Below are 25,462 nucleotides of genomic sequence, written 5' to 3'. Positions count from 1 at the left end.
CTTTGATCTATTCCTATTTGAAAAGGAAATAAATTAAAGCACGCTAGGGAACTATTAGTGTGCTGCAGGGTAGTATGGGATAGATTTACATCTCAGCTTGCTGCAAACCAAGTCTTTGGGTGGAAAAGCCCTAAGTTGTAGCCCTCATCATTGTAGAGAAAGGTTAGAAAATGTAACCACCTGACACCCAAAAAGCACAAAATACAAATGGCAAATCAAGATTTTAATTATTTTTTAAATCTTATGATTTTTAAGTCAATCTTATGAATATTAGGGGGGCCTTACTAATGGATTTTTAATGTTAGCAGTTGACAGTACTCTGAAGCAAGGTATAGAAGATTTCTGTGTTTCATTATAAGTGTTAGCAGTGGTAATGCACAAGCAGAGATGGGCAAATACCTCTTTTTTTTCCCCCTTGTAAATATTTGCTCAGATGAAAAATGGAATTTGGTTTTCTTGCTGTGGTGCCTGTCTCATGTTTGCTTTCTGCAAATATTTTTTGCAAATTAATTTACTATCTGGAAATAGACACATTAAGTTCTGAGAAAACATAAGGAAATATTCAAGGAAAATGAATTCCCAACTCCTAGGTGAGAATTAAGTTCAGATGAGACTACTAACAGTTACACTTTTCCAATGAAAGAACAGAAATAAAACTGAGCTGGATATCCAGCCAAAGCTAACCAATCAACAGAGATTGAATTTCAGGTATTTGAAATTTACAATGAACAAAAAATTGCACAGACCAAGAATTATTTTTAGACATTATTAGGAGAATTGCATTGAGTAAATATTAGAGAAAGTTGAAAGCTACTCACTGACAATTTATGAGCAGAAAGTCAGGCTAAATTAATTAAGTAACCTTTCTGCAAAAAATTCTCATCTCTAAGTATAAATAAGGTTAATACCTATGTATGGTCTTCTACACAGAGCAGAAATAAATCTATACAACCCCTTGTTATGCACAAGATAAAAAGGAGCAGAGTGTGGTCAGTGAATTTAAGTGTCTGGAAGAAGAAATTGGCGTAAATGAGTCACTTAACTACACACTCATCTCTTTGGTCTTACTCCTGCTACTAGAGAAGGGTAATTTAGAAGTAGCATTCTCATTACTGCAGGATTGGAATCCTCTGTGCTTCTGTTTCTACTCACAGCTAATAAGGCTGCAATAAGATGCAGCACATGTCCTGTACAAGCTCTTGTCATATATAAATTTTATTCAACACAGACATTTTACTGAATCTTGAAACGTGGTGAATCTTTCTCTCCAAGATGGCATATCTCGTAGATTCAGCACACTGAAAATAACTATTAATTAATGACTCTGAGTAGGCTAACATTTAGTAAATCAATTTAATATCCTTAACTATTGTGCTATTACTACACACGAAAAGTTAGAGCTATCTGAGCTGTTTTTGTTTATTCTATTGTACTATTCTGCTCTCTTAAATAGACCATTTCGTTTGACTGCAGAAAAATGAAACTTTGGCTCAACACCTCACTTTTATAGATCTGACATGGCCCTAGGTAGGTAGGCTGTAAATACAGATGGCAAAAACTCTTCCATTTGAGGCAAAAAAATGACTCAGTTCATTCACTTAGCACATCCTTCTGGCTTTCATCAAGCTAGAATTTTGTGATTTTGAGATCTATGTTATGAACACAGTTTTATCAATGTGATTTAAAAGAACAAAAAGTATTTCCCATGACATTTAATTCTCTAATCATAATGAATCACCTGCTGTCTCATTGCTGGCCAGTGCTCTAACTCCCTCTGCAATATTCAACCATCAAATGGCATAATCTTCCCAGCATAGAAAAAGGTGATGTCCAGCTATGTTTACGCTGCACACCAATGACAGCAGCATGTAATTTACATGTAGTTACATGCCACAGTGAAAAGCATCCATACTGTGGCGTGTAGCTACGTGTGTCAATGAAAGGGTCCAGGCAGTGGAGAGCTGCCAAAGCCTTTCCCTACTGTCTTCCCATGCCAGAGCCCTTCCCTGCTGCTAGAGCCTTTTCTTGTGGCAGGGAAAGGATCCAGCAGTGGTGAGGCAGTGGGACATGGGCTTGGGCCTGTAGAGAGCCATGTAGGGTACAAACCCCAGGGTTCAGGCATGTCTTTATTTGCCTAAGAAGTACCTCATTTCCTACACTGCTACTTATACCTATTTTAGCTGAGCATGCAGTGCCTGTACTCTACATGCTGCTGTAAGGAGTATGCAGTGTAGACATATCTTCAGAGGGGAGTTGGCTCAGGAGGGAACCTGCGGCTGTGGTTGAGAAGGAGGCCATAGAAAATGCTGGGCAGCTCAAAAACTGAGAAACAACCTTTTGCTGGCAAGGAAGACCGTGTTAGTTCTGGCAGGTGGGACAGCCAGGAGTGGACTTCAGCTAGGGAAACCATGCGGTGGAGCCTGAATTAAGCTACAAGTTCTGACCAAAAAGAACTGGACTCTAGGTGGGATCTTCCAGTGTGATTGTCTCTGGGAGAGGGGTGGTCAAAGTGAGTATCCCTGGCAGTAGGCCTGTGGAGCACCAGCTTCATACCCCAGGGCGACTGCGCATAGGGGCTGAGTTAGGAACTGCTGGTTCATCTTTTACAGCTTAAAGCAATTGTGTCTAGGGTAACTGCAGTGTTTATTTCTACCTCCTGTGATGTTACCCTCTGGTGTTATCTGAACTGGTGATCTGCTAGATTACTCCAATTCTTGACTCTGGAAGCCAGTCTTATCTTGCTCTGCTGTGAGAACCCCCACTCCTGGGCTGGTCACACACAGCCTTTGGTATGTAAGCTGCTCCTAGCTACTTGAAACTGAATGACACTAGCCAATATCTCTGGTCCCACACACAAGCCTAGGAATCTCCGCCTTGCAGTGTCCAGTTATGCCTGCTGGATGCTGCAAGCTTATATGAGTTCATCAATTTATCACAAGGAGAATCTCTGACACACTGCAAACCAAATGCACTGCTTCAGGTAGAATAAACAAACAGATTTATTAACTATAAAGATAGACTTTAAGTGATTATAAGTCAAGATATAACAAGTCAGATTTGGTCAAATGAAATAAAAGCAAAACACATTCTAAGCTGATCTTAACACTTTCAGTGCCCTTACAGACTTAGATGCTTCTCACCACAGGCTGGCTGGCTGCTCTTCAGCCAGGCTCTCCCCTTTGATCAGTGCTTCAGTCGCTTGGTGTGGTGTCTGTAGAAGTAGGTGGAAGAGAGAGGGAGCATGGCAGATGTCTCTCCTTTTATCATGTCCTTTCTTCCTTCTTGGCTTTGCGTGCCCCCCCACTCCCTTTAGAGTCAGGTAAGCAGTTCCAAACTGATGAAAGGAAGGGAGGTGAATCGCTGGAGAGTCCAACAGATTATTTTGCTACTGCCTAGGCCAGTATCCTTTGTTCCTCTGAGGCTGGGTTGGGTTTGTCCCATTCATGCCCTGATGAGGTGTGAACTGCTTCTCTGCTCTTGGAGAGTTTTTGCCTGGGCTTATTTTAAGCATGAGGATACATTTTCAACCTCATAACTACATACATGAAATTATAACCTATAACATTACTGTAACAACAATGCTCAGTGCATCATGAGCCTTCTGAAGACACCCAACATGACAAACTTTGCATTGGATACCACACAATCATTTTATAAAGGTGAACACGGGGGTGTAGGGCGTTCCCCCGAGGCACCGAGTGTCATACCTCTCCACCTCCTATTAAAATAATCCTCTGTTCTTCATCAGCCTCTGTGAGTGTTTATGGGAACCCAGTGAGAGCTAGTGCTTGTGCACCTACAGAACTCACCTCTGAGCATATGGTATACACAGCACACTACCAAACATTGTGCAGACAGCACTTGCACTGGCTCCCTGTAAAGAGGTTGGTTACAATAATTATTCCAAGCAAATATGACTGGCTACCAACAATGATAAGGTTTATGAGACTAGAACAGGGAGCAAAATGTGGTAGATTTGAGGGGATTTGTCCATTTTGTTTCTGAGAACCAATATTTGGCCTTTTTGCACTCCCACTTGAGAATCAATATAAAACATTGCCTTTTTCTGAAAAAAGGGGGAGATTTTGTATAAACAGTGAGCAGGGCCTTGCAAGCTAATTAAAATAAAATGAGGTAAATCTTCTCTAGCCCTTACGCTTGAATCTTTTAAAAATTTTAATAAAGTTCACTTTTTTTTTTGCCCGTTTCTGCACTTCTTTCTTTAGGTTGGGATCAAAAATGGAAATGACAGAGATTGTGGGAAATGACTTTGGGAAAAGCTGTCCTTGCCATATTTCTGGTTGTAATCAGGTGTACTGGCCTTTTAATGCTGTTGAAGAAAACTCCTGTACCAGTGCTCCATGTTCCAGCTTTTCCTCTTTAAAATGTGAGGGAATATTAGCAGGGACACAGTGAAGGAGGGAGAACAGTCTCACGAAAGCAGTTAGGATTTTGAAAAGAAGCCCAGGCTGGTGACTGGTTTTAGGGTCTGAGGCCATAGTTCAATGAATTGCCTTGGCTGGAACTCTGCTAAATAGGAAGAGAAGTCTGGTTGGGGCAGTTTGTTGTGTATTTGGTTGTCATGGTTTTTGTTTCCATGGCAACTGAGTTAGATTATTAGGGGATAGCCTAGCCTGTTCAGCAGGTTAGGTGAGTTCTGTGTGTGTAAATAAATGGTAGTTTTGTTAGCTGTCTGCTGTCTGGCCTCAAGTGATTTCTTCCTAAACCGGCTGCGCCCAAGGATATAACAAGTGGCGACGAGGATGGGATTCCAGTGCTGCTCCAGTAACAGAAGGAAGTAGAAGTCAAAGTAAAAAAACAAACAAACAAAAAAACTGCTTGTTTGCATTGACTGTGAAAGTGAAACTAAAAATCATGGCTACTCTGATCAGGCCACTGGAACCTTTTGATGAGAATATAGAGCAGTTGCATGTGTATACTGAGCGTTCTGAGCTTTTTGTTATAGCAAATGACATTACAGAAGCGAAGAAGGTGCCAATATTCTTAAGTGTTGTAGGGGCTAAAACCTACTCCCTGCTATGCAGCTTACTACACCCTGTTAAGCTTGAGACTAAATCTTACAGTGACCTTGTGGAAATCCTGGGGTCCCATTTTTCCCCAAAACCACTGGTAATTGCTGAAAGATATCGGTTCCACAAAAGAGACCAAAAAGAAGATGAAACAGTTGTACAATTTGTAGCAATTTTAAAAAAGCTAGCAGAACACTGTGAATTTAAAGAGATGTTAAATGATGCCCTGCGTGACAGGTTAGTGTGTGGCCTGTACAGTGAAGCTATACGGAAGCGCCTACTGACAGAGGCTCAGCTTACATTACAGAAGGCGGTTGATATTGCTGTCTCCATGGAACTGGCTACAAGGGAGGCGCAATACATCGGTGCATCCCCTAGGGTGCAAGAAGTGTCACAAGAACCTACCCACAAAACTGTGCAGAGTCAAGAATGTTACCGCTGTGGTAAGCCAGGTCACCAGGCATCAGAATGCTAGTGTAAGGACCTGGTGTGTCGACACTGTGGCAAAAAGGGACACATTGAGTGTGCCTGTAAACAAAAGAAAAAGAGGCCTGTGGTCTGGCCAACAAAAAGAGGAACCCTGCATACCCTAGAGCAGATCCAGGATGATTAAGGTGACACCTCATCGCAAGCGGAAGTGCCACTGCATGTTTTGTCCTTGGCAGTGGGCTCACATGAATACTGGGTAACCCCGTTGTTGGATGGCAAACCTATACGCATGGAACTGGACACCGGTGCAGCCGTCTCGCTGGTCTCCGAGACTGTGTATAAAGAAAAGCTACAGCATCTTCCGCTTAAGGCAACAAAAACTGTTCTGAAGACGTATACGGGAGAAGCTGTGCCTATGCTGGGCACTACTGATGTTAAGGTGGAGCTCAATGGACAGTCTGCTAAATTGCCACTGTTTGTGGTGAGAGGTAACTACCTAGCCTTAATGGGTAGGTCTTGGCTTGGGAAGATTCAGCTGAACTGGGCAGAAGTGCACCGGATGACTAAAGAAGAAACCAGTCTAACCCCTATATTAAGGAAACATGCTGCTGTTTTTGGAGATGATTTGGGAAGTATGAAGGGAATCACTGTGACATTGAACATTAAACCTGACTGTCCACCAAAATATCTGAAAGCCCGAACTGTGCCATATGCCATCAGGCCAAAAGCTGAAGCAGACCTGGAGCGCCTGGTTACCAATGGAGTCCTAATACCAGTTACCCATAGCTCATGGGCCACTCCTATCGTCCCAATAGTGAAGAAAGATGGCTCCTTCCGGATTTGTGGTGATTTTAAAGTCACTGTCAACCCAGTGTTGTGTGCAGAGCAATACTCGCTTCCCCGCATCGATGACCTCTTCGCAGGCCTGGCTGGAGGACAAAAGTTCAGTAAGATTGATCTGAGTCAAGCATATTTACAGATGCATGTCGATGAAAAGTCCCAAGAGCTGTTGACTATTGTGACTCATAAGGGGCTTTATCGATACTGTTGCCTACCCTTCGGAATAATGTCTGCTCCTGCCCTGTTCCAGAGGGCTATGAACCAAATGTTGTGTGGCTTTTCAGGAGTTCAGTGCTATCTGGATGATATCCTGGTCACTGGAAGGAATGAAGAGGGTCACTTAAAGGATTTAGAGGCTACCCTACAAAGACTGGAAGAGTATGGCCTACGAGTTCGCAAAGACAAGTGTGAATTCTTCAAGCCCTCTGTTGAATATTTGGGACACATCATTGATTCTGCAGGTCTTCATAAGGCCCCTGCAAAAGTTAAAGCTATTGTGGAGGCTCCCTCACCTCGAAATGTAAGCCAGCTGCACTCGTTTCTAGGACTACTGAACTATTATGGAAAGTTCATCTCACAGTTAGCCACACTGCTAAAACCACTTCATGAGCTCCTTGGGCAAAACAAGGCCTAGAAGTGGACTGAAGCCTGTGATGTTGCATTTAACAAAGCTAAGGATGCATTGCTAAATTCTGAAGTTCTAACGCACTTTGATCCATCCTTACTCCTACAATTGGCCTGCGATGCCTCCCCTTATGGAGTGGGAGCAGTCGTGTCACATATTATGCCTTCAGGAGAAGAGAGACCTATTGCTTTTGCTTCACGCACTCTTAGCAAAGCAGAAACTAACTACGCCCAAATTGAACGTGAGGCATTAGGAATTGTTTTTGGAATTCGGAAGTTTCATCAGTACCTGTTTGGGCAAAAGTTTACTCTTCTCACAGACCATCGACCTCTGACGTCAATTTTTGGACCCTACACAGGCATTCCCCCATTAGTTGCTAGTCGTATGCAACGTCGGGCATTGTTACTTTCAGCACACACATATGAAATCAAATATTGGAAATCCACTCTGCATGGCAATGCAGATGGCCTCTCCAGGTTGCCTTTGCTGGTCAAACATCAAGAAGGTGCCCAAAAGGAAATCTTCTACTTTGAACAGGTAGAGAATACACCCATCACTGCTACTCAGATAAAGAAGGCAACTCGCGTTGACCTAGTATTGTCCCAAGTTATGGACCTGGTGATGCATCGAAAATCTCGACAAATCTCTCTGATCTCCCCCGACCTTGTTACCTACATGTCCAGGGGGACGGAGTTATCGGTCCAATCTGGTTGTTTGTTGTGGGGGAGACGTGTCATTATTCCACCACCACTGAGATCACAGATGTTAGAACAGCTACATTCCAGTCACTGTGGAATAGTGCGCATGAAGGAAATTGCACGAAGCTATTTTTGGTGGCCTGGATTGGACAGTGCTATTGAAGAGAAGGCAAACGCTTGTATGTCATGTCAGGGTGTGAGGAATGCACCCCAGTGAGCGCCCCTACACCCATGGGACTGGCCTGAAAACCCATGGCAACGTATTCACATTGACTTCGCTGGCCCCCTTGAAGAAAGCATGTTCTTGGTGGCAGTAGATGCCCATTCTAAATGGCCAGAAGTCTCTATAATGCAGTCCACTACTGCAGAGAGTACTATCCAAAAAGTATGGGGACTCTTTAGTTGTTTCGGTCTGCCAGAACAACTTGTGAGCGACAATGGGCCGCAGTTTGTCTCTCAGGAGTTTCAAAATTTTATGAAGGCAAATGGGATACACCACATCATGTCAGCACCGCATCCATCCACCAGTGGATTAGCTGAAAGATTTGTGCAGACAATGAAACACGCTTTGAAATCAGCAAGGGGACAACACTCCATTCAAAAGCATCTGGATACCTTCTTACTTTCCTACAGAAACACACCTCATGCTACGACCCAGGCATCCCCGGTCTTTCTAATGATAGGACGACAGCTGTGCACTTGCTTTGATCTGCTGAAACCTTCTGAACCCTGACAAATTGTGCAACCTCAGCAGCAATATCAAGTCATCAGATGGGCACCCAGAGCAAAAGACCGAACCTTTAGACCAGGACAGCCAGTTTTGGCTCGGAATTATACTTCCAGAGCTAAATGGGTCCCTGCCACGATCATCACTCAAACAGGACCTGTTTCCTACACAGTCCGGACTGCAGAGAATCTTACCTGGAGGCGACATGTAGATCAGCTGTTGCCAGGTCATGCCAGTCCTCAGGACACATCTGCAGTTGAGTGGTCTGACTTCACTTTTTCTGGTGAGACACCGAATCACGAATCACCTGTTTCTGACTGTTCTCCTGCATTACTGCCGGCAGCTGAGATACCCCTTTGCCCAGCATGAGCTGATACCACCTCCTCACCTGTTCGTGCTGCGGACCCTGAGCCCATGGTACTTTCGGGTGCAACAACACCAGGAGTTCGCCGTAATCCACCTAGAGACAGAAGGCCTCCTCATTGGCTGGCTCTTTAGCTAGGGCGAAGCCACAGTTATGGGGCAAAATAATCCCCAGGGTTTAGCCGGGAATGGAGGCAGTCTACCCACCTTCTCTAGTCTAGTGTGTGTTTTATTTAGGGGATGTTCTTATTAGGGGGGGAAGAATATGTTGTGTATCTGGTTATCATGGTTTTTGTTCCCATGGCAACTGAATTAGATTATTAGGGGATAGCCTAACTTGGCAGGTTAGGTGAGCTCTGTGTGTGTAAATAAATGGTAGTTTTGTTAGCTGTCTGCTGTCTGGCCTCAAGTGATTTCTTCCTAAACCGGCTGCCCCCAAGGATATAACACAGTTCACAGCTGGCCTCTATCTGAGTTACAGGAGAGTAGGGTTGCTGGGAAATGTAGTCCCTTCTAGGATCCATGTTGTAGTTTTAGCCTGGGAGAAGGTGTCCTGGGAAAATGTGGAACTTGGCCCTTTTCACAGTTATAGAGAAATCTGGGAGAACGGAGGTTATGTTGATAGGGCTGAAACTTATGCACAAGTAAACACACTTCATTGTTCTGCAACTGTGGATGGTTTTATCGTTAACTTTGTTTGTTTGTGTTAAAAAATGTGTTAGGCAACTTGAAATAAAGCCAGGACAATTATTTTTACAAGTTTCAGAGATATACACAGGTGATGAGTGCCTACCCCATACCAGGTCTGGATGGGTTAAAGTGGCTAGGCAAGCCAATTAACTGTCCATGCTGCTCCTGAAGGTGGGTAGGGTTGCAGGCCACTAATTAGAAACAGTCAGCTGGGCAGGAACAGGAGGGGCCTGTAAAAAGCCCAGGAGCTCTCAGTGGCAAGAAGTTATAAGGAAATAATCTATAGGTACTCCCTTGGAAGAGGGAGTTTGCAGTAGTAAACCCAGCAAGAGAGGGAAGATGGATAATTAGCCCAGCAAAACAGCAGCAAGGGGTAGGACCTTATGGACCCTGGCTGGTTGTTATAGTGTCCCTGGGCTGGAACCCCGTGTAGAGGGGGACTCCCCTACCAGCCAGTGGGCAGTGGCACAGGGTGTTAGAGATGCTAGCCAGGCAGTTGGTCTAGAAGGACTTTGATTTCCCTGGAAGAGAAGGACCTTAGTGACCTGGCTGGAGGGCCAAGCCACAGGCCAGAATTTGCTGCTCTGCAAATGAGGGAGGTTCCAGGATGATAGAGACAATGGGCAGAGAGCTGCCAGGAGGAGGCATCACTTGTGGTGAGTGGATCCTGTGACAGTACATTTTTACTTTTTTGCATAGCCTGGCTCACAAGCCAAATGGGGAATAGTAAAAATACTTCCCATTTTATATGATAGTTTTACATATCTTTTCATAAACCTTTTTGAGAAAAATGCACAACACCCTGCTCAAGTAGTAAAGTATTAGTCTGATTTTACAGGTGAAGAAACTAAGGTGTAGGAAATTAATGCTCTTAGTCTAATTTTAGACAAAGAGCATTAGTGACAAACTAAGGCATGGAACCCAAATCTCCTGTCTTGCTCAGTCTTGTGATTTAAACACTATTTAATACTCTCTCCCAAGAGGAAGTATAGGAAATCTTATGAGTCTGTTATGAACTACAGAAAATTTTGGCTAAAAACCAAACATATAATGTTTACAAAATTGAAATTCCAACCTTTTGCAGTTATGCCATCAGTAATAATATCCTTCATTTCTAGCACCATTCCTCACAGTGCACCCTAATCTGGTAATAGACGTTATTACTGCTTCCTGTAAACTATTTAGTGGGACATACCCTAAGGTACATTCTAATCTACTCATGCTCACACTCTAGTCTTCCCAGCTGTTAAGTCTGCCTTTGCAGTTAAAAAGCTTTAAGTCTAGTGGCTGCTTTTTTATTATGACAGAACCCTCTTTGTCCTCATCCACCTTCTTCTTTTGCACCAAAAAAACTTTTAATTAACTGAGGCAAAGAAGAGTTTTATAGTAAATAATAATTAAAGACATTGCAGTAGATAGTGTCACCTTGCGTCTTGGAAATAAGGCATAAATATTTAAAGGTGGGTAAATAACTATTGGAACAATTTAGCAAGGGTTAGGGTGGATTTTTCCATCCCTGACAATTTTGAAATCAAGATTTCATACTTTTCTAAAAGATCTGCTCTAGGAATTATTTTGGGGAAGTTTTATGACCTTTATTATGCAGGAAATCAGACTAGATGATCTCAATGGTCCCTTCTGGCTTTGGAATCTATGAAACTTGTCTAATGTCACCCCCTAGCAATGTACCTCTGACCAGGGAGGAAGGAGACAGAATATGATTATGAGCGAAGAAAGAATGGTGCACAAAATAATTGATTAATTGAATGGCTGTTCGGGGAGAAGAAAAGGAACCTTATGTGACACAATTAGATTGGATGTCTGTCATGTTTGTGTACTGTTTTTTTTTTCTTTTTGCCTTTGATCTGGATTTTTATTTCTACTGCTTTTGGGGCAAGATAAATGTGGCAAATACATAAGCGATTGAAAGCATGCTTAGGAAAGTGCTAGGCAATCTTAACTATATTGGTGCTGTCTATAATATAGACAGGTAAGTGTCTTGTACTGCTTGTATCGTTTAATTGTTTTTAAAGTCTTGAATCTTTGCCCACATGCATGAAAGGAAGACTATAAAAATTTTTTTTCTTTTGGTGGTATTCTTTGAGGTCTCTCATGAGGGGTTTACATTCTGCTCTAACAGGGTCAGTAGAGGCTATGAGATCTGTCTCATACGTAGCTGTTTCCTCCATTATGTTATGTTTCCCTCTCTTCTTCCCACCCACTTTTCTGAATAAACAAAATATGCTGGATTGATAGGCTTAAATTTCAAACTTCATCTCTGCAGACAGAAGTGCAGACTTCCCTATGCTGCCAGGTTACTGTGACTCAGAGATGAACAAAAAGACCACTTTTGGGGTTTCTTTAAACATCTGGTTGCCACTGGTTGATGGATCCTGCAATGAGCTCCATGAATCTCTGCAGAGTTCAATGCAGAATGGGGCATTATTAGCAAATAAAACGTGTGCCACGTAGAATGATTGCTGGGATAAACACAAGAATTTTTTTTAAATAAATAAATGAGAGAGCAAGAATAAAATAAATGAAATAATTTCAAACAACATAAAACACCACTACTGCTGCGGTTCCTGAATGCATTGATGAAAGCTCTGATGTGGGGAGCTGGGTCTAACTGTGTCTTGTTTAATTTGACTGCTTATAAAACTAACTCTTTCTCTTCCAACAGGGCTGTTACCTTGAAACACATTTTTATATGTCTGAACTGTCTTTTTTTTTCTTTCTTTCTTTCTTTTTTTTCTGCTCAAGCTACATGTCACATGCATTCTCAAGTTGTTGGTTTTGCTTGAGTAAAGTGATAAGAATCTCTAATTGCAGCAAGGGGGAGGCTGGGGGGAGTTGAGAGAGCAGACTAAAATTTTAAGGCTAAAACAGCCATAAAACAATTCATTCCATTCATAAATGGGGTTTGGGGGGTGGGGATGACACGTTTCTTTTGACAAAGAAAATATGGATATTCTTGTCAGAGAGTTCACAGTTCCAACAGAAAGGCAATATTGCCTTTTAGATGTAACTCCTGGATTCTAGTTCCAACTCATTCACATTTAATGTGTATGACCTTGGACAAGTAGTTTAACTTCTCTCTGCAGCTATAAAATGAATACCTTATCTATCTCACAAAGGTTAATTAATGAGGCTAAATTTTTTAAAGCATGTTGATATCCTTGCATTAGGTAAGTGCAAAAGTGTTATGACTAAGCTTCTAGCTGCCTTGTCTGAAATATATGCTCATCCTATGGATTAATATTATATCTAATATTTTTATTAAAGTCTGAACATTTTTTGCTAAAATATTCTCAATTTATGGATGTAAAGATTAAGAATAATATTCTAGCCTTAGATAATTGCCCTTGGCTCTGACTTCAGATATGTATAAGTTATTTATTGAAGGAAGAATATGACCTTACCATTTGTGTTTAGGGATGGGGGCAGGGGAATACTTTCTGTTTTTCACTGAGAATAAAGATGTGCAAAACTTTTAATAAAACTCAACTCAAATAGGATTTGAACTTGTTACCATTGAAATGGAAGCACTTACCCACTACAGAAACTTTGCTTAAGGGTTTTATTTTGGCCACCAGATGGAGCTCGTATTGTTTTCTGAATAGGATAGAAACATACTGAGAATAACAAGGAAAAAATCATAAACAAGTAAATATAATGGGCAATCAAGCTCACAGTGTGTCATCTAGTTCACACCGGCTTCCATGTACATGCTAGATTGTAAGTGGCTTCAGAACAATGCAAAGGCCTCTGACCGGTAGAACAGGGAAAGGAAAAACAAAGTGGGAGAGGTAGTATCTTTTTATTGGACCAACTTCTGTTGGTGAGAGAGGCAAGCTTTTGAGCTTACACAGAGCTCTTCTTCAAGCTTGTCTCTCTCAGCAACAGAAGCTGGTCCAATAAAATATATTACCTCACCCACCTTGTGTTTCTAATATATTGGGCCTAACATGGATATAACATGTCTTTCCCAAAGGAAAGACAGCCACACTTAGGCTTGGCTCTTTCCACCTTCAAACAATGTTGAAAAGAAAACAATATCCTCTTCCAGTGATCTGATGTGCAGTAATTCTTCATCTACTGGCACCTGGTATTGTACATTCCTGTTCAATTGTATTAAATTAGAGTAGATACTAAGCTCTTTTGTTACAGATGGGTGTGTTCTTAGTTGTCACACAGAATTAATTAGTGTTTTGTTTTTTATCAGAAATAATACTATAATTGCTCAGCGTTGGCCTCTGTTCCCACTGAAATTAAAGGGAGTTTTACCATTGACTTAAATGGGAGCAGAGATAGGCCAAGGAGTGCATTTTAAAATCCCACTCTACATTGCATACACTTTAGGGCACTACTAATTTAGAAGTAAGGAACCTATTCAAAATAACTTGACGCATGTATTTCATATGTCTGTGTGTTTAACAAAAAACAAAACCCAAAGTGCCAGATTCTGATCCCTTTACTTCTCTTGTATAGTACCATACTCCAGAAGTAGTCCCACTGATTTCAGTGGAATTACTATCTTATATAAGAGACTCTTCCTCAGATTGCATGGTATCACAAACTGATTCCAAAAGAATAAAAGTTCTAAGTAGTGCGAGGTCAGTACTCAAGATTTCCATGGCATCTGGTCCCATATCAGTCTGGTGACTGAAGCAATGTTATAAAGAAGAGTATTCATGTTACTGCCCTATCCCCCAAGAGCTTATGCAGCGACTGTAAGATTAGGGCCTAGAAAGGTATGTCCAAATTTGACTGGGAATGTGAGGCATCACCTGATCTTTCACAAAATATCTAATTTCATTCATTTAAAAAAAAAGACTCTTTGTTTCATATCATTCTAAATTTTGTTTCTTACTAAATTCTCACACTGGTAACTATTTTTTCTGGGTCATAGTTTCTGTCTTGGGAGAGCATTAGGAAGAATGCTATTTTAAAACTGTCCTATTATGTATTTACTAATTTGAAAATTTCACACCGAAGGAAAGCAAGAAACTGAAGCTGTACTCTTTGGCCTAGTGACCACGATCAGTTCCATCTCTGTAGTTTCACAAGAAAGGTATATGTGGAGCAGTAGTCAGATGATTGGCACAGTGGTTTGGTTAGGTATGAACAGTACAAGAGTCACTGCCACACTCCAGTGAACATTACAAAATATAATACTTCATGTGAGCACCATAAAAATACATACTTCTCTTGTGCTCCTTTCTTGTTACTGCTAATAACTAAAACACTTATGCATAGAGGAGAGTTTTCTCTGTAATCAGTCTGCTCATATTGCCTGATTAGTAGTGGTTTGACACACACATTCATGGCAATGAATTTTAATGTCACAAATATAGACTGTGTCTTCACAGAGCTTCTGTAGCAGAAAGCAGAGTTGGTTTTTATATAACTGACTGGATTTTTTTTTAATAAAAGCAAACCCAAGAGTAGTTCCAGAACCAGGTTCCATTTTATCTGAACCCCCAAAATCTGTGGGAGGCTTAAGTTTCAAATATTTCTAATTTGAGCAATTATCCCAGAAACTGTGTATTTAAAAAAAAAATTGTACATGAAAACCAAATACTGCACCAGAGTTTTTCATTGCCCTTCATGTTAGTCAATCCTTTACACTAGGGCTAAGTAGGTATAAAATGCTACAAAATCAGAATGCTTTCATTTTACTCACTTTTGCACTAGTGTAAATGATTACACATGGTGTAGGGCACCAGAGATTCAGTTCTTTCCTTCCCGCCCCCCATAGATCTATTTTGAAGCTGGCAGGAATGTAGCAGCGGTGGTATTCTTTGCTTACATCTCCTCCTACTTTGAGTAACTTTTTTGTGCTTTTCTCCTCTAGTGTAAGGAATACCACTGGTACTTGTGGTGCAATGAGAGGGAAAAAATAAACACACTTTCCTCTCAATTCTTGGTGTCATTCACAACAATTAATAGAAATGCTCTTCCAGATGAAAGTTATGCATGGGGCAGTTGTTCCAGCGCTCATAATATGTGCTGTGATCAACTCATTTCCACATGGGAACTCCAAAACAGCAGCAGAAGGCCTTATCTGAATAGCCTAGCAACCATAGTAGAGCATGGAGGGATGCTTTCAAAAGTGTCAAATAATAAGCACTTCTTTGCATTCCTGCAATGTAGGGACTCCAGAATGACCACACTGCCCCTTTAAGCAAGGGGGAGGGGGCAGGCATTGTCTGGCTTGCTGAGGGAAAAGAGATCAATGCTTTACGAGTTGTGGGGGGGAAGGGGTCAGAAGTTGTGCAAAGGAGGAGGGTAGTGATGGCAGGGGTTGAAAAGGGGCTCCTATGAATGATATGGCAGGGAGCCCACCCCCCTTTTTTATAGCCGACCTCAACCCTTCTATGAGGGACTGTGAATGGTAAGGTCCCAGCAATGGGTTGTCTTGGGGACCTGGATGGAAAAAGAGGCAGGATGGTGGAAGCTTCTCTTCCACCCTGGGTGTTATTGAATGATAACCTGCGCTGTACACTTGTCTGCCATTAGTCCCAGGCATCTAATAATAAAGTTGTGTTCAGATTAAAACTATATCAACTGTCTCCTGTCCTCCTTTAGCTCAATAGCAACACTTAACTGATCAACCTGTAAACCAGAAACAGCAGTGCTACTTTCATTAATTAGCACATTATAGCTGGCCTAGAACTACCACTGGCTGTTGGAGCTTTCTCTCATTTCATTGCTTATTCCTGTTACTTAAACAGTTGGAGTAGCCAGTGGCACTACCATGACTTCTGCCTTCCTACATCCTCAGAGCATTAACAAAGGAGCTGATATCCTCATTGTCTTAGTTGACCTTTGTTCCCCTTGCCACCATCTCTGTCCCTTTCCACGCTGGTTTTCGGCATCCACTGTTAATGAAAGTAAGAAAGCAAAAGCCTCCAGTCATTAAGTTGCCTATAATTAAGATAAAGGAAATTCTCATTGCTCTGTTGCATTCTAATTACTGGGTTATAGGCAGAGACTGCAACAGCCCCACTAATCAGTTAATAAAAGAAGAATCTCCTTGGTTCCCCCTAATGTCAATGATACTATTATTAGCTGATCTGAGAAGATTTTTACCACCATCCCATCCCCTCTTGACAGGTTGTCATATGCTATTGCTGTTGCATTAAAACTCATAATTTATTTTGTTTAGGAAATTATGGAGAAAGTGGAATGGAAGCCTTCAAAGAGCTGGCTGCCCAAGAAGGCCTGTGCATCGCTCACTCAGACAAGATCTACAGCAATGCTGGGGAAAAGAGCTTTGATCGGCTGCTGCGGAAGCTCCGTGAAAGGTTACCCAAGGCCAGGGTTGTGGTTTGTTTCTGTGAGGGAATGACAGTGAGAGGGATCCTCATAGCCATGAGACGCCTTGGAGTGCTTGGGGAGTTTCTGCTAATTGGAAGGTAAGTCTTTGACTCTCATTTCATTGTTCCCTCATGAGGATGCCAGCCCTCCATGCATGGACTGTGTTACTCTGGTTGCCGGTTACCGATATACCTTAATAATGAGTTAAGAGGTGAAAACGTGGCAGAACTGGACCACAAAGGGAGTGTAAAGATGTATTTTGGATACTAGACTAGTAAATCAGTATAACTTTGGATAGGTTTTTTTTATGTAAATGCTCACGTGTTTACGTTTTATAGATTCAGACAACTTGATTGAGTATCTTGGGGAACGAGGGAATATATTTATGTATGAAACTTAAAACCTTAGCTGGGAGTGCTGTGTGCACTCGGAATAAAGGCAAGATGATGTGACTAGGAAGTGAGATGTGCAGAGAAATATACCGTCCATTTTAACAATGAACGAGACATTGATCTCTACCCTTTCTAAAATTACAAAATGATTTTGATTTATGGGAAAGAATTTTCTTATCCTTAAAAGGAAGACCTGGCACTCCTAGTTACATACCTTTATGCTGAGTCCTGGGTCAACATCTCACGACACTGATTTTATTTTAGTTTTTTTAAAACATAGTTTATTTATGATGAGATAACTTACCCATTATAGTATGTATGTGTGCATGTTTCATAGATTTTTTTTTCCTCAGGGTAACAGCTTGAACATATACATATGATATTTAATGTCATATAGGTATAAGGCAGATGCAGTTCATTAGTTATTGAAGTCAGAGGTGGTCTCCATTGGTTCCACATTGTGTGCCTGTGTATTGTAGGTCTTGCATTGAAATCTGATCCTTTATTAGGCTTGCTCACATGAGGTTTGTCCAAGTTCTCCATTGAGGGTTGTGATGGTTTTTAGTAGTTCCTACAGTTACATTCCCCAAAATGTAGCTTATTACAAATAAAGTATCCTGACACACTTTGGTAGAATGCCTCATCTTTCCTCCAAAATCCACTCCATTTTCTCTGTTCTGTGTCACTGTTCATTGAATCAGATTTAGAAATCACAATGGTATCTTCTGACCATCTAGTTGGACCTACTGTGTAACACAGGTCATAGAAATTCCCCAAAATTCCTAGAGCAGATCTCTTAGACAAATGTCAAGTCTTGATTTAATAATTGCCAGTGATGGAGAATCCATCACATCCACTGGTAAATTATGCCAATGGTTAGTGACTCACTTTTAAAAAGTTGTCTTATTTCCAGTCTGAGTTTATCTAGCTTCAACTTCCAGCTATTGGATTGTGTTATACTTTTTTCTGCTAGACTGAAGAGCTCATTATCAAATATTTGTTCCCCACATAGGTAGCTATAGGCTGGGCTAAGTCACTTAACCTTCTCTTTGTTGAGCTAAATAGATTGAGCTCCTTAGGTCTAACACTATAAGGCATGTTTTCTAATCCTTTATTCACTCTCATGACTCTTTGAACCCCCTCCAATTTTTCAACATCCTTCTTGAATTGTGGATACCAGAATAGAATGCAGTATTCCAGCAGTGGTCACACCACTGCCACATACAGAGGTAAAATAACCTCTCTGCGCCTACTCAAGATTCTCCTGCTTGTGTCCAGAATTGTGTCAGCACTTTTGGCCACAGTGTGACACTGGGAGCTCATGTTCAGCTGATTATCAATCAAAACTCCAAAATCTTTTTCAGTCACTGCTTCCTGAGATAGTCTTCCATCCTGTAACTATGGCCTACATTCTTTGTTTTTAGCCATATTAAAACACATGTTGTTTGCTTGACAACATCACCATCCTTCCTGTCACTAGGGCCCATCAGTTAATAAGCATCTCTGACTTACTCTCCCTTATGAAAACACTCATTCAGGCCCTCTTCAGCTCCTGTCTTGACTACTGCAGCCTCCTCATGGTCTGGCCTTTCTGACACATCCCTTGCCTTGCTCAGGTCTGTTCAAAACATGGCTGCTAAGGTCATCTACCTTGTCTGTCACTCTGACCATGTCCTCCTTTTGGAATCTCACCATTAACTCCCTGTTTTCAACCACATCAAGTTTAAGCTTCTGTTGCTTGCCTTCAAGCCCTTTCACAACACTACCTTTTCTCCACCATTCCTTTTCAATCATAGAATGCTTTTGCTTGTTTTCTTGTGTGTGAGCTCTTTGGAGGAGGGGTTGCATGTTCGTGTGTGTGTAGACAGGGGCTACCATGTTGTGGATGCTACCAGAATAAAAATAAAATAGTACTAAAAGTGATATGTCTAAGAACTGTACTTATAGTTTATTGTACCTCATTTCACATGGCTTGTATTTTCATAGCATATAATAAAATGATGTTTCAGATTGTCACACATGGTACTTAAGCTTTGTTTTACAGATACAATGCAGTGAATTGAATCATCTAAATTTAACAAATGGCTTTTGTGTGATACTATCTCTAGCATTTCAATAAACCCGTTTTGCAGCTTTAGACTATTATCTACTCTGTTCATGTACTGCGTCTTGTTGACACATAACAGATGTTTATAACTGTCTAGTTTTAATGTCTTTTGTCATATTTCATATATTACTGATATGAAGCCTTTTAATTTTGTATTTTAGATCAGAACTTCTACCAGGTAGAATATTAAGACCTCATCCTTATGAAGGTGTCTGACTATGAAACACTTTCCTCTGTGGCATTATAAGAAGTTTTATCAGAAATTCTCAACTGTTTTGTTTAGTAAATTGGAAGTTTCATTGGGAATAGTGCGTTTTCATCCAGATTTTCATGTACTTTTAGTTTTCTATATTCAATAAGCTTTGAGTGGGTTTTATTTAAAAAAAAAAAAAGCTGATGGGGTTGATCTTCCAATAAAACAGACTGGTGATAACTTTACTTAGAGCCTGGATTGTGCCAGGCAGCTGGCTGAAGTAAGAAATATTATAGGGCTCACAACATGCCTCATAAGCACTTACAAAGCTGTAAGAAAATACATTTCTGTGGATTGTCCTAATTAAGTGATAAAAAATGGCAGATCAGCACTAAGCAGCAAACCATTATTCACAATTAAGTTGCAGTGATACTGCTGTGCCATAAATTTGGGTAGTTTAACATAAATGGGAACAGAATCACACATCAACATTGCTCTGACATGGTATTGGGTGGCTTGCCTTTTAAGAGGCAACTTTAATTGAGAGGAATGGGAGTGAATGTAAATATCAGAATCTTTGCAGTGCTAAGCTAAATGAAGCCTTTAATTTATCCACAGGGGCAAGTGCATTGTCAGCCACACAGTGCAAACCTCATAACTCTATTGTGACTCACTACACAAAAAAAACCTTTTTAAGAGATACCTAGTCTTTTTGTGATACTATCTCTAGCAGTTCAGTTAACCCATTTTGCAGCTTTAGACTATTATCTCCTCTGATGTGCTACATCTTGTTGCCACATAACAGGTGTTTAAAAATGTTTAGTTTTTAATGTCTTTGTCATCTCCTCTCCCGTTTTGTCTGCAGCTTCACTCTTAAACAGAATGGACTGTCAGAAACAGTTTCTCTTGTAATAAACCAAATTCAAGGTATGAGAAACGTGGCATTGGGCCAAACTTGGCTTTCAGTTATACTGATGTAAATCAGGAATAACTCCTTTGACTTCTTGAGATTTACACAGGATTTACACTTTTGCAAATGAGAGCCAAGTCTAGTCCATCATAAGTGTTACAGGAAATTACTTGGTGCCTGTCTGGGGAGGGGACTGGTTCTCTTAGTGAGTTGGGCATAGCCCCACCTGTGCCTAGTTATTGGGCCCTAGGTAATGGATTTAGGCTCAGTCTGGCAGTTCAGTTGGGTGAGCAGGATCATGTGATAATAGCCTACATGTGAGAGATCTGAAGGGAGAAAGTTTTTGAGGAAAGAACTATTGAGTTCAGGAAAGGGCTGAAGTAATGGGGGAGGGGAACATTTTTTTTTCCAAGTCGACATTTGAACTGTGATATTGTTTAAATAATTCAGACCCCAACCAGGAGTGGTGTTGATCGATAAGTGGCCTGGTTGCAATTTGAGAAACTGAAGGGAAATCTAAAGCAGGTAGAGGGTCCAACCTATGACCTTGTTATATTGCCTTGTCTGAAACATTGTTCATGCTTCTGCATACCTTACTATGAAAAACAGATTACAGAGCTGGAGAAGGTAAATGATAGGCAACCAAAACAAGATAGGGATTTGGTGAAAGTAGCAATTTAAAATTTTACAGTAACTACACTTTATTCAAAAGGAGTAGATTAATAGAGATCTTATTAATATAGCCTACTTTGTTCATTTCAGGACCTCTTTCTTTTCTGTTCTAATCATTTTAAGTATGATAAAGGGCGTAGTACTAAAGAAATTCAAGTGGCATTTTTTTAACATTAGTTACAATGTGGGATTAATTAAGGTAGCAAGAGAAGCAACTAATAAACCCATCTAATATACATATAAGAACTCCTTGGGTCACAAAGTGCTTTGAAAATAAGGCCTTATGAGAATCTTGCAAAGTAGGTGAGTATCATACATATTTTGTAGAGTGGTCAGTTGAGGCACAGAGCTCAAGAGACTAGCCAAACTAATGCAAAGTCTTTGCAGGTAATGCGCTGCCAGTGAAGGTCTGGGTTTAGAAGCAAAAAGTCCTACTTCCGAGCCCCATGATTTCACCACTAGAAATCATTGCCTCCTCAGAGAAGAGGAAAGTTAGATGACTATTTGGAGGTGAAAATGTTGTTCAGTAACTGAAATGTTTCCTAATTTCCTTCTATTCTAAGTGGCCTATCTGTATATTGGGGGAATATTGGTGAGCGTATTGGTATTTAAGGATGGGTAAGTGTTTGCTGTGTATGTTTTGAGGTGCAGTGCTTTGTAACTTGACATACAGAAGTTATGAAATGTTTAGTTGACGTGTACTCTTTTACACCTGTCTCTTACATCTCTGTTCAGTAGTACAGATTTTAGGTCAGGACTCACATCACTATCAACTTCACATGTTGTAGGATCCCATCTCCCAGTGGTTGTTACATAGCTGTGACTTTAAGTGTTGTTAGAATGGACTCTCCAAGAAACTGGATACCCTGCACCAGAGCCACCCAGAGGATTCAGGGGACCTGGGGCAAATCGGGGGAGCTGCAGCACTTGTACTCACCCTGAGTCTTCGGCAGCATTTTGGCGGTGGAGGGCCCTTCAATCGCTCTGCGTCTTCGGCAGCACTGAAGGGCCCCCCACTGCCAAAATGCTGCCGAAGACCTGGAGCGACTGAAGGGCTCCCCGCTGCTGAAATGCCACTGAAAGACCTGGACTGCTGCCAGGCCAGGGCTCGCAGGGCCCCTGTGGGGTCCGGGGCCTGGGGCAAATTGCCCCGCTTGCTGCCCCCCCCCCAGGTGGCCCTGCCCTGCACTGAGGATAGGACTGGAATCCTCCAACTCCCTGAATGCTAATCTTGGCTCAATCACACATCAAATCATTGACGCTGTACAAGCCATTTAACCTCTCCGCATCTTTCTTGATTCTAAAATGGGGGTACTTAGTTCTATTACCCAGAGGTGTTGGAAGCATGTGTGAATGAATGAATGTTTGTGCAGTGCTTTAAACATGCAACTTGTTATGAGTGTTGGGCTTTTATAACAAATTTTTTTTTACTTTGAGTAGTTCAAGGGGGAAAACAGTATTTCTTTTAAGGTGCTGTACCAGGCAAAATAGCAAAGTTGAGGTGTGTGTGGTACCCTCACTTCACTACATTTTCATAAGCAACACAGCATCAAGGCTAGTTCTTGTTACTGTTCACCATAAACTTTGCACATTCTTTCTTGATTATCAAATCAATGAGTCCCAATCAGAAAGAAGTTCTCCCCCCACCCCTCAACCTTCAGTGAAATGTCTCATATCTGTGACCAAGTAAAACTTCAGGCAGAGGATAGGAAACGGGTTTTGGTGGATGGCATCAGCTGTGAAAATGGCCACTAAACTTCAATCAGACACTGATACCCTGAAATTTGTAGTTTCAAGAGATCAAACTAGACTAATACTGAATGCTAGAGACCCCACTAGCTACTTTATTGAACAGATTCCAGCAACTGATACCTTGGACCCCCTCCAGTATTGCTTCAAGACAAGGCATGAAAATAAGATTGCACTGATGGAGGAATTCCTTATAGTGGTAGAATGAGACAAGACAGGCTGATCTTACCTTGCTTAATCTGTTATCCATTTTAGACACCATTGACCACAAAGTGCTGCTGATCTGGCAACAGGCCCTAGCAGGAGACAACAGAATTTCATTAATTTGACTTCACTCATTTCTTCCCAGCTGATCTTGGAATTATCCATCCCTCCCCCATATTGGGTCTCAGGAAGTGGACAGGCACAAGCCTGCCCACTGTAAAGGACTGTCCCTCAGCCTGTAGGGAGGATCCACAAAGTCCAGGAACTCAAATAATTATGGGGGACAACCAAAAATGTAACAGGGACAGACGTGAAGGTCAAAGGGTCAAACAAAGGGAACCTGAAGGGGACATGGATCAGAGAACCCCAGACAGTGCCCACTGCTCCTCAGAGGTGTCAAGGGAATCGTGATGGGCAGCTTCTCCTGCCCAAGAGCTCTAAGGGCCTCATACTGAAACTCCTGCTGGTCATCATCTAGACATCACCCTTAGGTCATACTGAGATGACAAGGGCTGCATTGCCAAGAACATAACATGAAGCTCTATGTATCTTTTTCAGTCAGCTCTGCCTCTATGCTGTCACAGATACCCATGTGCATGAAGGCAATTGCAGCTTGAATGAACAACTGGCTCAAACTGAAGAACAAAGTCTACTACTTGCTCTACCTCACCCTAGACCAGGCATTCACAAAAGGGCTGCACCTTGCACATATGATGGCCTTTCTCCTAAATGAAACCTGCTGAAGGCAATTTGCTGCTGCTTCCCAGCCTACACTGATCCCTGTCCACCACTGAATCTACTGTAAGACTGTAACCTTGCAAGTTAGCCCAGAACAAGTGGGAGGTAGATATTTCTCAACAGCAGCCCTTAGGCTCACAAACATCCACTCAAAGAAGATTAAGAGCCCTACCCTCACATTCATCTTACACTTGTTACCAAAGCACATAATAAAGAAGAGGAGCAGAAAACCCTTCATCACTATGCTCCAAAGTAGCAGTCCTGACTAAACCAAAGTCAGGACACAGGAGTAACTCCTCACAATTGGAGTAGGACAGAGATCTGATTGCTCTCTCTTGAGGTCTCAGTGAATTTTTATACTTCTGTGCTTTGGTTGTTGCCTGCTTTTTCAGAGGTATTGAGCACACAGCTCCTGTTGAATTCAGAAACACTGACAAAACAACACTTCAAAACAGGTTAGCCATTCATTCATCACTTCTGTAGTGGGCTGAATGGGGGAAACAACATTAACATGAGCAGCAGTAGCCATGCTTTAAGTAACAATGTAGTTTTAAGAACTAATAGAACTACAGCATCCTCAGAAGCAGATTGTGTTAATCCAAACTTCTATAATGTCATGTCCTGGCTTTCATGGGGGAAGTAAAGAATTAGATGATTAAGTAACAGTGGCTGGAAAACATGGAACAAACCTAGAAGAGGCAGGGCCAGGGGCAGCAGAGCTGGTAAATAGGAGGATATTGATTGTAGGTGGCAAGTGATTTATTTGTCAGACATTGTTTAGAATAGAGGAGTGGTTCATCTGCCACCATCAAGACCCCACTTACACAGCATGACTAGTGGTGAGTCTGCCAGTGTTTCTCTGAGTTACTGGAGAGACTCTGTACTTCGCCCCTTTGTGCAGTGTACTTGGATCCAAAGAGATTTCAGGTAAGCCTCTGCACCTGGGGTAGGGACTTAGTCAAAGTTAACCTCCAAATCTGTTGAACTCTAATAACATCTAGAGAAAGATATGACATTGGCAGACAGGGAAAGTATTTGAAATAAAGATAGGACCAAGCCATACTATTCAGATCCATATTTTGAAAACCATGAAGATGGACAGTTTTTTGGTTCCAGTGCTAACTTTAACATTTAAGAGCCAGAACCTTAACTGGTGTAAATCAGCATAGGTTCACAGATGTGAGGTATGTCTAAACTTGAATTTTTAGTCAATTCTAGCACATGCTAGCTATCACAAGAAGACACATGTCTGTACCATGACACAGGAGCTTTATTAGCAAATGCACAAATGATACAGTAAAAATGGAAAAAAGGTTCAAAATATCAAGTAGGGAGATAAAGAAATGTATAAATTCCCCCCCTTCCCCCACAAAAAAAAAGTCAAGAGGGCTTAAGTAGGCATCAAACACGTTTGGCATTCAGTAGCTTTCGAGTCAGCAGTGCGTCTCCAATAGCTGGTGATGGGACACTAGATAGGAAGGACTCTGAGTTATTTCAGAAAATTATTTCCCAGGTGTCTGTCTGGGTTTTGCCCATGCGCTCAGGGTCTAATGATCACTATATCTGGGGTCAGGAAGGAGTTTTCCCCCAGGTCAGAATGGCCGAGACCCTGGGCAGTTTCGCCTTTTTCTGCAGCATGGGGCATGGGTCACTTGCAGGTTTAAACTAGTGTAAACGGTGGATCCTCTGTAGCTCGAAGTCTTTAAATCATGATTTGAGGACTTGAGTAACTCAGCTAGAGGTTATGTGCCCATTACAGGAGTGAGTGGGTG

The 25,462-nt window shown here is 41.5% G+C and overlaps 2 protein-coding genes across 5 annotated transcripts in view; one reads left to right on the top strand and one right to left on the bottom strand.

The window, feature by feature from the left end:
- The window catches only part of SHPRH (SNF2 histone linker PHD RING helicase), a 1,098,091-nt gene that overhangs the window by 206,678 nt on the left and 865,951 nt on the right, over positions 1–25,462 (bottom strand). The window lies entirely within an intron of this gene.
- GRM1 (glutamate metabotropic receptor 1) overlaps positions 1–25,462 on the top strand; it is a 296,627-nt gene that overhangs the window by 41,027 nt on the left and 230,138 nt on the right. For all 4 annotated transcript variants that reach the window (XM_050949474.1, XM_050949475.1, XM_050949476.1 and 1 more), the window contains exon 3: positions 16,574–16,823. In XM_050949474.1, coding sequence (XP_050805431.1) covers positions 16,574–16,823 — 250 coding nt within the window. The remainder of the gene's footprint in view (positions 1–16,573; positions 16,824–25,462) is intronic.

Source organism: Gopherus flavomarginatus, chromosome 4 (assembly GCF_025201925.1).
Source record: "Gopherus flavomarginatus isolate rGopFla2 chromosome 4, rGopFla2.mat.asm, whole genome shotgun sequence".
NCBI classification, from domain to species: Eukaryota; Metazoa; Chordata; order Testudines; family Testudinidae; genus Gopherus; species Gopherus flavomarginatus.
Note: the sequence above shows the minus strand (reverse complement) of the source record. Positions and strands in the feature narration are given on the sequence as shown.